Genomic DNA, 12,950 nt, shown 5'->3' with positions numbered 1-12,950 from the left:
AATGCATGAAAGTGAAAACTGAAAGTGAAGTCACTCAGTCATGTTCGACTCTTAACGACCCCTGGACTGCAGCCTACCAGGCTCCTCCATCTGTGGGATTTTCCAGGCAAGAGTACTGGAGTGGGGAGCCATCGCCTTCTCCGACTCACTCACTAGTTACTCGCTAATCACCTTATAATTTGCAACACTGTCCCCAGTGGCCTGTTATTATCTCCATTTCACAGATGAAGAAACAGAGCCCTGGAGAGGCTAGAAAGGGACAGAATCAGGACTTGAACTTAGCACATGTCACCCAGTAGGTGTTCTCTGTCTGCCGGTCTATCTCACTCAGAGGTGTGCATCCTATGCTGAGGACAGATCCTCTATCATCCTGACCCCGTGGGCATCAAGGTATGACAGTGTTCCTGCAGGAAATAAGGACTAGCCTCCTGTTATGGGTTGAATCGTGTTCTCCAGAAAAGATGTGTTGAATTCTCACCCCCGGTGCCTATGTATGTGACCTTCCTTGGAAATAGGGTCTTTGCAGAAGTAATCAAGTTAAGATGGTGAGTCCTCAATCCAGTATGTCTGATGTCCCATGGGAAGAGCAGAGAGACTCATGGGGACGTGCAACATGAGGGGCAGAGATTAGAATGATGCAGATACAAGCTAAGGATTGCCGGCCACCACCAGAAGCCAGGAAGAAGCAAGGAAGGGGTCTACCAGGAATCTCCTGGGGAGCATGGCCCTCCTGACACCTTGAGTTCAGACTTCCAGCCTCTAGAACTATGACAGAATAAACTTCTGTTGTTGAAACCACCCAGTTGGTGGTGGTTTGTTAGGGCAGCCCTTAGGGGATGAATATGCTCCCTGTGTACCAAGTTTGGTCACAGAGTCCAGTCCTCAGGAAGAGCCCTTGGTCCACAGGAGGTGTGAGGTACCCTGAGTGGAGTGAGAGATCTTTGGAGTTGCTGCCCCTACAGGGTCCTGTGTGGGCTTCTCAGGGGGCTCAGCAGGTAAAGAATCTGCCTGCAATGCAGGGGATGTGGGTTTGATCCCTGGGTTGGGAAGATCCCCTAGAGGACGGCATGGCAACCTACTCCAGTATTCTTGCTTGGAGAATCCCAAGGACAAGGGGCCTGGCGGGCTACGGTCCGTGGGGTGGCCAAGAATTGGACACGACTGAAGCAACTTAGCATGCATGCACACACGCAGCTGCCCAGGGTCCCCTGGAGAAGGACACCATCTCTGAATGAGGCGGGGAAGGATGCCCCCCTCCCCCGCAACTGCCTCCTGTCTGGTAGCCACCTCGTCATTTTAGACTCACAACTCACTTTCTTGATAAAGCCTTTCCTGATACCCTAGAAAGGATAGCCACCCCTTCTCTGTGCTCCCACTGGCTCTGTTGGCCATGATGATCTTACTTTAATAATAGCTTACTTGTACAGGAAGCTCAGCTCAGTGCTCTGTGATAGCCTAGAGGGTGGGACGGGGGTGGGGTGGGAGGGAGGTTCAAGAGGGAAGGGGATATATGTATGCATATGGCCGATTCACTTCATTGTACGGCAGAAACTAACACAACACCGTAAAGCAACCATACTGCAAAAAAAGAAAAGATAGCTCATTTGTTAGGTTCTTTACGGTGAAGGTCTCGATCTGCTGCATCTGCTCCCCGAGTGCTAGTCTAGGGTCGGATACCTAACAAGGCCTTCACAAAGACTTGGGGGTGTTGTGATGGGGCTCTTTCTGTGGGGATCTGTGTTGGCAGTCATCTGCATCAGGAGGTTTGACTGTATACAAAGATGAATGATGGCGACAGTATCTCTTGGAGCCCAGATTGCTGTTCCCTTAGTGCCTATCCCCACCAGGAGATGAAGGTCAGCTTTGTCTGTACCTGCTCAGGTCACCAGTGGAGTGTGTCTGGCCCTAGCCCCGTGCATACAGTCACTCATCACCATGACAGCCAAATAGGGTAGCTTGGGAAGCTACTGTCTTCAGTCCAGAGATTTCAAAAAGTAAAGCAAGGCTCAGAAAGTTTATGAGGACTTGCAAAGGTCTACACAGGCCAGGTGTGAATCAGGGGTGGAACTGATGTTGTACCTGGTGCTGTGAGCCAGCACTTTAAGTGACTGGCTCCAGATAATCCTCAAAACAGCCAAGGAGACCCACTGGACCAAGGAGGAGGCTGGGGCTCAGAGAAGTTGAATAATATGTCTAAGAAGAGGAACCTAGTACAAGGCAGAGCCAGGATTCGAACCCAGGGTTTGCTGACTCCAAGCAGACCCCAGGTGTCTGACTCATTGGCTCCCCCATGGCAGTCAGTTACCTTCATAAGAAGCCTTGAAGCCCAAGGAGCTGCCACTGCCATCTGTCTGGAAGAGGAGCCACATTTGATGGTTGGTGCTGACGATGAGATCTGGGACCGACGTACCTGTCAGGCTGTCAGGAGAGAGAGATTTAGAGGTGTGAACCCACCGTGGACCCCAACAGAAAGACTGTGTGACGACGGCATCTAAAGGAACATCGAGGAGCCAGGGTCACTCGGGCAAATCCTGGGTCCCCGTGTTGCTGGCTCACGTGCTGGGAGACTCAGGACCGCTCCCCTCTGCACAGGCCGAGCTGCTTCTGCACCGCGACTCCCCTCCCCAGACCCCTGGGCTCAGGGGAGAGATCTGTGTCCTCACTTGCATAGGGAGGGATGGCTGGAGCCAGGTCAAATCAAGTGGATGTCTACACTCCCGCAACCTCCCATCTTTCTTGTGAACAGGAATGTAGGGAAGACACGGACAGAAACCCATTTCCCCAATCGGAACCCAGTCACTCTTTTTAATGAGGCATCTCTTTCCACTCCAGCATGAGAAAGCGAGGCTTTAAGTGCAGCCCCGACCTTGGGCAACACTCCTTTCGAAAAAACAAGTTTAGACATGGAGAAGATTCTGATTGAACTCGCATTCACCAGGCACCTACCCAAGCCAGATCATTTCCCTTCCATTATCTCATTTAGTGTCCCCACAGCCCAGCGAGGTAGGGGACGTGTTACCCCCATTGTACAGACGAGAAGACGGAGGTACAGAATGGGCAGTGGCTTTCCCAAGGTCCGCCTGCTGGAGAATGGCAGAGTCAGAGTCCATTGCCTAGGCTGGGGTACTCAGAAGAAACCTGACTTCCTTCTTCTGCTGAGACCAGACAAATCTCCAGCACAGATGGGGTGTGGGAGGCTGGGGAGGGGTGGTTAGATGAATGAGCTCTAATCTCTGCTCCACCCTAGGGTTTCAAAGCTTGAGGGGGGCTGAGTTGGTTGCAGAGAGATGATCGGTACAGCACAAATGCTGTGGGGATAAAGCAGGGAGAGACTGCGTAGGATACACTGGCCTGGCCCATGTGATATCCCTGGCCTGGGGACCCTGACATTCTGCAATGATGGGGACCTTGAGATTCTGTGTGAGTAAGGAATGACCCCAGGATAGTGGTGAGTAAGGGAGAAGACAGGCTTCTGCTTTTCTTCTGCGTGACCCAATGATGACAACAAAGGAATCATTTTGCATTGTTTCCCTGAAGGTTTTTTTTTAATTTATTTAATTGGAGGACAATCACTTCACAACACTGTGATGGCCCCTGCCACACATCGTTCCTGAAGTTTTGAACTTGACATTGGTCTAAAGAGATCTGAGGGTGGTGGGAGAATCTCTGGGCTGCTACAGATTGCTGGGACCTCATTCAAGCTAGACTGGTGCAGAGACCCGGGTACAAGCCATGGATCTGACATTCGTTTGCTGTGGGACCTTGGGCAAGTGGCTGAGCCTCTCTGCACTTTTCCACTCCATATAAATGAGGGGTTGAATTGTATGATCCCTCAGTCTTTTCAGCTCTGCTCTTCTAAGGTTTTCTCTATGACAAAGCGCATGGGGGCATGAATGAGACAGAGTGGGATCCTGGCCTCTGGGGTACACTGAGCTGATGTATCACACAGGTCAGCACACCAGGGCAGGTGAGTGGTGGGGACGCACTGAGAAGAGGGGAGGCGTTGAGTGTGAAGGGTAAACTATGTGACAACCCGATGGGGCCACAGAGAATCCAGATATCTGACCAAACACAATTCTGGGTGTTTCTGTGAAGGTGTTTCTGGATGAGATTAGCATTTAAAGTAGAACTGAGTAAAGCAGATTGCCCTCCCCAATGAAGGTGGGCCTCATCCAATCCGTTGAAGACCTGAATAGAACAAAAAGGTAGACTCTCTCCCAAGTGAAAGAGAATGCTTCCTGCCTGCCTGCCTGCCTTTCAGCTAGGACACTGTTCCCGCCCTGCACTTGAACTGAACCTCAGCTTTTCCTGGGTCTTGAGACTGCTGGCCTTTGCTCTAGAACTCCATCATCAGCTCTGCTGGGTCTCCAGCTTGCTGACTCAGCCTGCAGGTCTTGGGACTTGTCGGTTCCCATTATCATATAATAAATCCTTTTCTTCATATGTACATCCTATTGGTTGTTTCTTTGGAGAAGCCTGAATCCTGTTGGCTGTTTCTTTGGAGAAGCCTGCTTACTACAGTGGAGAGCAGGCAGTGGGGAGGTTGCCCTTCAGGCTGACATCCCATTCCTTTCTCTCAAGAGATCCCAAATCCCAGCCATGTCACCTAACATGCCAGGGGACTTTATTCAACTGCCCTAATAGGATCTTTCCCAGTAGACGTGGGGAAGGTTTGAGAAGCACCCAGGACAGAACAGCTTCTGGACAAGCCAGATGTTAGCGAATGGCCATTTCTTGCTCAGCATTATGACCAGAGGGTGTTGGCTAGGAGGGTGTATGGTAATAGCATGGGATGCTATCCTTGACCAACTCAAGTGCTAGTCCTGCCGCCAACCACCTTTGCATCCCTTGGGCCTCAGTTTCTCCACCTGTTAAATGGGATAATAGCACCTTCCTCACAGGGCTCCTGTGGGAATTAAATGAGATAATTGATGTGTCTGGGCACACGGTAGGCACCAAATGTACGTGAAATCTCCCCTCCTTCTTGGCAGGGGAGGTGGACGAGGTCAAGTCTGTCTATCTGACTGGGTCATACACACTGAATAGGAGCATACTCCTGCTTTCAAGTCGGGCTACTCATGGTGGACAGAGGAGTCAAATGGCCCACAATAGCTGAGACCTGGTGTAATGAAACCCAGGACAGCCTGACATTATCCTCTCCCTCGACTAGACCATGTCAACCTAACCTTTCTGGGCTCAGAATATGTGGTCACTATGTCCATGTGGTCCCAATTCCCGGAAACCATCCATCTCCCAGACAGTTCTGAGCATGCGGGGAAATTAGCAAAACACTTCCACTTCCTCTGTTTGCAGTCAGGCCGCCTCAGATGTACGTGGCCTTGAGGAGAAACTCCTGGTGGCAGGAGCAGGGTCTATGTAGACGCACACAGCCAAGTGCAGTCCAGGCATACACGCCAGATCTCTATCACCCTGGCTCCCCTAGAGCCAGGGTACACACCTTCCCTGATCTTTCCTCATGGGAAGTGCTCTGTTTTCCTTGGTAGGAGTAGAGAGAGATGGGAGGATTGCTGCTGAAACCAGCAGTGCTGCAGGACACCTGTCCTGGCCATAGCAAGGTGGCAGGGAGTGTGGCAGGAAGACTCAGCAGGACCATCCCCCTGCCCTCAGCCAAGGCACACGTGCTCCTGCCTTGCCCACCACATGCTCCGCGTCACTCACATGTACAGCACCGTTTTCTGGTCCCCGTCCTGCCCGCCGTCCCCGACCGTCAGGGTGTCGTAACCCCTCTCCAGGTCAAACTCCTCGAAGGCCAGCTTGATCACCTGCGGAAGGAGCAGGGATTAGGCAGCAGGCAGGGGCCGCCGGGAGAGCCTTCCTTGGCCTTGAAGACAGCAAGAAGCTCCATGTCCCGATGCTCAGAGCACCGTGACACCACCCCACGAAACCCTCCGTCCACACCGAGCACTTCCAGGCCACCTTTTAGAGTGGGAACTTTTTTTTCTTCTGGACCACACAGTCTCTGGGGTTCCCTGATGTTTTCCAAAGTGGATTACAGCACATCTGGCCAATTCTGGGGGCTGTCATGGCAACCCCAGGCACATCTGGCCAACTGTGAGATGATTAGACTCTGCCTTCACACTTTAATGCACAGAAATCCCTGTAGAATTGGTGGCAAATTTTCAGGCCACATGTGGAATCTCAGCTATGTGGTCCCCGGGGACCTGCAGAAGTTTCTCTCAGCCTCTCCTGTGCCCTCTTTTCTCCATGCACTTGGTCTATTTGTTGAATAAATGAATGTTCCAGGAAAGACATTTCGACAAGATTCTTCTCTCTTACTTGGTTTAGTCCTGCCTGCCACATATATATACTAAAGACCCACCACGTGCCAGCCTAGGAGACAGGGTTTCAGTGGTCAGCATGACATGATCCCTGCCTTCGGTGAGGGGGGAGAGAGAAAAACAAACTGATAATCACAACCCCAGGTGACAGATGCTACTTGAAGCCTGCAGCTCACCCAGCCTGCGGGGAGGGGAGGAGGGGAGGCTGTTTGTGATGAGGGTGGGGTAGGTCCTGAGAGTTTTGACAGCTCTGGAAGACTGTCAGGTCAAAAGGGGATGCTGGGAGAGGCAGGGGTCAGGTGCAGAAGGCCTGAGCTGTGGCTGAGATGGAACATTCCAGAACAAGTGCTCAGGGTCTATCAGCGCAGGTCTGGAAACTGAACACAGTGGCCGGCTGCCTCACTCCGGGGGACAATGTGATTGGGCCTTCAGTGCAAGGAGGCGACTCAGGAACGTCTAGAACTTGAGAAGGCTGCCTGCGGCCAGGTGCTCATAGCCTCCCCGACCCCAGACAGCTGCATTCATCCTGAGGGAGCAGCAGCAGGACAGCTGTCCACAGCGGGTGACGGGACACTAGGTGCTGGAGGAGAACATTGGGCTGGCGGCTTGTGTGGAAACTGACACAAGTGTCACGACCCGGCAGCAGTGACGCCCAGGCGGTGAGGATGGTTCCAGGCTTCAGGGGCAGTGAGGTGAGTGATGCAGGAGGGTGATGCAGACGGAAGAGAGAGTCAGGTCCTGGAGTGTTTAGGGTTTTGTGATTGATGGATGTGGGGACTGAAGGAGGGGTGGTTTGGGATGACCTGCATATTCCCGGCTGGGGCAATTGGGGTGGTGGGTGGTGGTGCCATTCACGAAGACAGGACGCTCAGAGTCGCCTCGCCTAAGCATCTCAGCTGGTCCTCTTTCTGTCTGTTTCAGTCTGGTTTCAATCTGATGAAGATCTTCAGTCTCCCCGTAGGGAGGCTGAAAGTGCTTCTTTGTTTTCTCTTCTGCTACTCTAGGAGTAAAGAATTCCCATGGATAGATTTTCCTATGGCTGTGCAGGCTTCTGCTGTCCAAACCAAACAGCACGGCAGAGTCTCACCCCAGGGTGCTCTCAGGGTCCCAGGAAGGAAACCTCTGCTGTGCTTGTGTGTGAGCCCGGTACTGCCTGTGCAGGGCCCTCGGCTCCGGGCCTGGGACCCACGGTGAGGAGCTGCAGACAGGACAGGGAGGAGGGGTGGCACTGTCTGGGAGGAGGCCACAGGAGGCTTCCTGGAGGACATGAAGCCCAGGCTGAGTTTGGGAGGTGGACTGGAGGAGTCCAATAAATGGAGAAGGAAGGGAAAGTGGTCCAAGCAGAGAGAGGAGCAGGCGCAGAGGTGTGGGGTGCATGGCATGTCCAGAAACTCCGGGTGGATCTGGAGTTGGGTGGCTGAGAGGGAAGCAGAGGGTGGGGACACAAGACAAGCAGGAGGAGCCGGATGAGGAAGCGCTGGCTGTCGTATCACAGACTTGGGCTCTGTCCTCCAGGAAGAGAGGTAAGTGAAGGTGTGGGGTGAGCTTTTTGTTTTAGGAGAAACGGCATTGAGGGCTGGTGGAAAATGTCTGGGCTGCACAGAAGTGTGGGCCTGAAGCAGTGGTTGGGGGCTGTTAGAAAACAGGGGATGGAGGGACTAGAGGTACTGACCTAGAGCAGAGACTCGAGGGCAGAGGCAGGGGCAGCAGCAGCAGCCCTGCCTGGCCCCGTCCAAGGGCAGAAGGTGGAGACGAGAGGCACTGAAAACCAACTCTGTGACTGTCAGAACTGTCCCACAATGAAAAGGACTGTGTTCAGAGGTAGTGAGCACCCCAATCATTGGTGATAAGTATCATGAGGAGGGGATTCCTGCTTGGGACTCTCAGATAGTTTCAACAAAAATGCTAGACCCTCCTGATAAAAACCCTTGTTGGCTATATAGACATGTATTCCGGTGAGCATCTACAGTGAGTGGGGAAGCCTTTGTTATCGTTGTTTAGTTACTAAGTTATGTCTGACTCTTCCGTGATCCCATGGACGGTAGCCCACCAGGCTCCACTATCCATGGGATTCTCCAGGCAAGAATACTGGAGTCAGTTGCCATTTCCTTCTCTATGAGATCTTCCCTACCCAGGGCGCAAACCCACGTCTCCTGCATTGGCAGGTGGATTCTTTACCACTGAGCCACCTGGGAAGCCCAGGGAGGAAGCCTTCATCCCTCTAGCTTTCTCACCAGGTAGGCAAGCTCATTTCCCATGTTCCCTGATGACCAGTCATCATTGGATCATCTAGTCAGGCTGGAACTGGCTTCCTATCTCTTACTGTCCCTAGTCCTGCCCCACAGAATGATGCCATTTCCTAGCCTGGTACATAAGGAAGGACCCTTGGCTCCTGCTTCCTGCTGCCATCCCATCATACTGCCTATGTAGCATTCTCTCATACCAGCCCATTCATGATCCTGGTTTGCACAGTCCCCTCCCTCGTCCCCGGCTCCCCTAGCAACATTTCCACATCCTTGAGCTCTCATCCAAGGGCTCCCTGATTGCCCGTCCTCTCTTCTCCGTGTCAGGACTTACCTGTTGTGCTGTGACTGAGCTCTTTACCTGGTCTCCCACTACTTCATGAACTTCCTGGAGGGCAGGGGCCTGGTCTCATGGCCTTTGACCTGCCAGAACCTGTCAGCGTGCCAGGCACATGACGCGCTCAGACCCTGCTGAATGGGAGAATACTTTCCAAACCTTTCCTGAGCCTCAAGCATGGACGGATCTCCAGGCTCTTGGATCTCTCACAGGAGATACCATCTAGAACAAAGGTCGGCAGACTGTTCCTGTCAAGGGCCAGGTAATAAGTATTTTCACCTGAGCATTTTATATGATATCTGTTGCAAAGACCCCTCTTTGCTGCTGTAGCATGAACACAGCCATGGCTGCATATGTTCAGGCAGCATGCACAGCCATGATCCACGTACATTGATATGCATGCCAATGAGTGTGGCTGTGTCCCAATAAAATTTAGTTTACGAACATAAGCAATACACTAGATTTGGCTCAAAGGTGGTAGTTTGCCGACCCCTGGTCTAGGAGATTCTTTGAGATACTTAATCAGTTTTTGACTATCTTCTCTTGAGAGACTTCATCACCACAAGAGCGACACCTATAATGTGTTTGGCTGTTCTGAGTATTTTACAAACATTAACTCACTAAAGACTCATGACAGCCACGGCCACTGTGAAGCCCTCCATTTTACAAATGGGAAAGGCCAAGCCTAAAGACGTTAGGCAGCTCCCCTAAGATCACACAGCTAAGCAGTAGACCTGGGACTCATCAGGCAGAGGCCAGGCCCCTACCACCCTGCTCTACTGTCTCACAGCATCCCAGGGAGGTCTCAGGTCCATACGATGGGGGCCGTGACTTACCCTCTCAACCTTCCCTAAGCTCTTTCTCTGGATCCCAGCTGCTCAGCCAACACTTGCTCATAAAATACTCTAAGGCCAGCTGTGCCTTCTGCAGACCCAGGGGCCCGGCCTCCGCAGGGAGAAGTCAGGGTCCTGCCTGTACATTCTTGCCACCCTCACCCCTTCCGGGAAGCCCCAGGTCACCAAGCCAGTGCCAAAAAAGGGAGTATGTGATTACTATGTCCATGATGGGAAAAGTTCGCTTTGCAGGCCAGAACCCAGAGCCATAAAATGTTTCACATCACCGAGTAGAGTACCATTGATGTGAGCTGCATTTTAGAGCATCTGACCCCAATGTGGGAGCTGATTACACCAAGCAGTCAGCACAAAACACTCAGTGTTGAAGCCTTGGGACGGGCCCCTGGTACTCAGTGTGCTGGGGCTTTCATTTGTTCCCCTCTTCTCTCTGGCCTTTGTTTAAAGACACGATCCTGTAATGATTCATTAACTAACATGCAGATGAGTGAAGCTGGCAAAGTGTCTTTCTAAGGCAGGAGAGTGACAGCACATGAAACAGGCGTGATTAAAGAGGCACGTGTGTGCACAGTCAGACACCCAATTTGCACCCATTAGATAAATGAATAAAAGAACCCTTCGCTAGGATGTAATTACTGAGCACCCGCCATGTGCCGAGCACTGAGCTAGCTGCAGCCTGTAAGTTATCTCACTTGTCTGACAACGTGGAGCAGAATCTAAATGCCAAAGGCATGGTACAGATGGAGAGTGCTGGAGGACAGCAGAGGAGGGAGAGATGAAAGGCGGCCACACAGAGGAGGTGGGCGTGCTGGGCCCTGCAGGCAGAGAAGGGTGTGGGCTCCATCCCAGAGATGCTTGGGGAACAAGGACCGGTGAGGGCAGCTGGGGGTGGTGAGGGGAGGAGACAGCAGCCTGGCTGGGTCTGCAGTTGGCTTTTGCCTGGCAGGCCAGAACAGGTAGCCTGGACTTGAGGGTGAAGATGGGGAGAGGCTGTCACTCAGCATGGAGGGAGGGGCTGGGGGCACAGAGACCTGCCAGGAGGCCGGTCCATGGTCCAGCAGCAGCAGGAGGGCTTCGGGGAGCCTGTGTTCACTGCAGGGTGGTGGAGGGAGTTGAGTCCTGGAGACTGCACCCCTCAGGACCTTGCTGCCTTTCCCAAGAACTGTGGCGGATGGGAGTAGGACCATGGAGGGTGCCCACCCTGGGCCTGAAGGACATTCCTTGCTTCCTGAGCATCATCCAGGACCAGCTAAAGACAGGAATCCCAGTCTTGTCAGCCTGTGTCCAAGGTTTCAGTGTGGCTGCAGAGGATGTGACCGCTCTTAGGCATGTTTTGGGAAGCGCCAAGAGATCTAGACTGAGATTGTTTTGTCCAGTGACTGCATTTCTATAACTGTCTCCTAGCTAGGCTCCAGTCTGCTGCCCATCCTTCACTCTGAACCCCAAACTCTGTGCTGCACGACCCTTTTAGAGTGAGGGTTGGGTAACCATGGCTCTTGGGCCAAATCAGGCCTGAGGCTTGTTTTTGTTTGGCACCTTGAGCTAAGACGTATTCTTACATGTTTAAAGGGTTAGAAAATAAGTAAAGCACTACAAAGAAGGATGTGCAACAAAAGCCTCACATAGTCCTCAAAGTCTAAAATATTTATAATCTAACTCTTTGCAGAAAGTTTGCTGACCTCTGACCTAGAGCAGTGGTTTTCCAACATGGTTCTCAGGAACCCCAGGGTTCCATAAAGATACTAAAGGGGCACAAACAAAGGTGGGAAAAGACCAGAATGGCCTGGATCTTGCTCCAACCAAAGCAGTTCCTTTGGATCTAGTTCATGGTTGGGATTCTGTGGCAGACACAGATAATGGTTCACTCACTGTCCCTCCCACTGCTTACCATTCTTAATAGAATGCTGGCTGTTGAAATGTGGCAATGGACCTGGCTAAGCACAGAGCTAAGGATAGGGAAGTGACAGGATTCTGGGCAGTGGGACATGAGCTAAGGAGTCCTCAGGGCGTTATCTCACCTTTCTCCTTGCGTTCTTGGAATACAGATGTGAGGACAGAGGTGGAGCAGCCTTCTTGTGATCATGAGGATAAGAGCCAAGAAAGGCAGAGGGAAAAATAGGAGGTGCTCAAGACACTGAGAAAACTGCTAATCCAGCCCTGGAGTCTTCACTTCTGGACCCCTGGGATGTGGGAGAAATAATCTGTGTTTTGTATAAGCTTCTGTGGAGCTTTCTGCTACTCACAGCCAATCACAACCTAATGACTGTGGGTTCTGAAGAAAGGCTTTCATTACCATAGAAAAATTCATCAGCTCTTGACCCTCAGGATAAAGTTCAGTTTCTTGGCATGGAAACCCTAGACTTTTCATGACCTGCTTTTGGCCCTTCCCACCTAGTCAGAGCCCCTCTGCAATCCTCTGCTCCAGGACTGCTTCCCTATTCCTCCTCAGAGCACTGGCTCCTGAGGGGTGACCTTGGCTTCCTCAACCCTCCGCCTTGGGTTCCTAATGCCCTGGGGCAGCCTGACTCTTAGCTCCAAGAAAGGAGGGGAATTCCCTTTCCCCTGGCATGGACTGCATGGTGACTCCTGCAGGGGTCTTGCTGAGGGCCCAGGGCGGGGCTGGAGAACTGGTTCTTGGCGGGGGAGAAGGGGAGGCCGGTGGAAGGGCTGGCTTGAACCCTCAAGAATTCAAGCAGAGAGATCTTCAGCATCTTTGCGAAATGCTTTCGAGGAGTTTGGGTAAGAAAGCCCAAGGGCAAAGACTGAGAAGGTTCAGAGGTTGTGGAACTTTGGCCAGTACCTCAAGTTGAATTTTGGTGGCTCTGAGAGTAGTAAGCCCTTTCATGCATTCATTCACTCGTTGGTTGATGGATTTATTCAACTGTTAATATGCCCTTGCCAAGTACTGGGCTTTGAAGAAGCAACAGAGCCAAGACAAATGTGAATACCACCCCAAGACCTCACTGCCTAGAGGAGGAGACACATGGGTCCATGGGGAACACAGCGCAGGGTGGTGAGTGCTGACGTCAGGGCAGCTGGGGATGCAGCAGGTGCGAAGGGCACAAAGTCCCATCCAGAGGAGGGAGCACGCTTTGTCTTCACAGAGGAAGGCATGTGGGGACCCATAGCTAGCTCTAGGGGAAGGGGGATGCCAAGATATGCTGGGAAGTGAGGACAACTGTGGAAAGGAAAGGGATCTGGGTGAGGACCTGCAGGAGGC

General features: G+C 52.2%; 1 protein-coding gene across 4 annotated transcripts in view; it reads right to left on the bottom strand.

Moving 5' to 3' along the window:
* Positions 1–12,950, bottom strand: part of CSMD2 (CUB and Sushi multiple domains 2) — a 689,612-nt gene that overhangs the window by 289,766 nt on the left and 386,896 nt on the right. For 3 of the 4 annotated variants that reach the window (XM_027537925.1, XM_027537922.1, XM_027537923.1), the window contains exons 11-12: positions 5,680–5,783; positions 2,306–2,418 (exon numbers count right to left, since the gene is read on the bottom strand). The exons of the other annotated variant lie outside the window; for it this stretch is intronic. In XM_027537925.1, the coding sequence (XP_027393726.1) occupies positions 2,306–2,418; positions 5,680–5,783 (217 nt within the window). The remainder of the gene's footprint in view (positions 1–2,305; positions 2,419–5,679; positions 5,784–12,950) is intronic. 4 annotated transcript variants of the gene reach the window in all.

This window comes from Bos indicus x Bos taurus, chromosome 3, assembly GCF_003369695.1.
Source record: "Bos indicus x Bos taurus breed Angus x Brahman F1 hybrid chromosome 3, Bos_hybrid_MaternalHap_v2.0, whole genome shotgun sequence".
NCBI lineage: Eukaryota > Metazoa > Chordata > Mammalia > Artiodactyla > Bovidae > Bos > Bos indicus x Bos taurus.
This window is presented reverse-complemented; position numbering and strand designations above follow the sequence as displayed.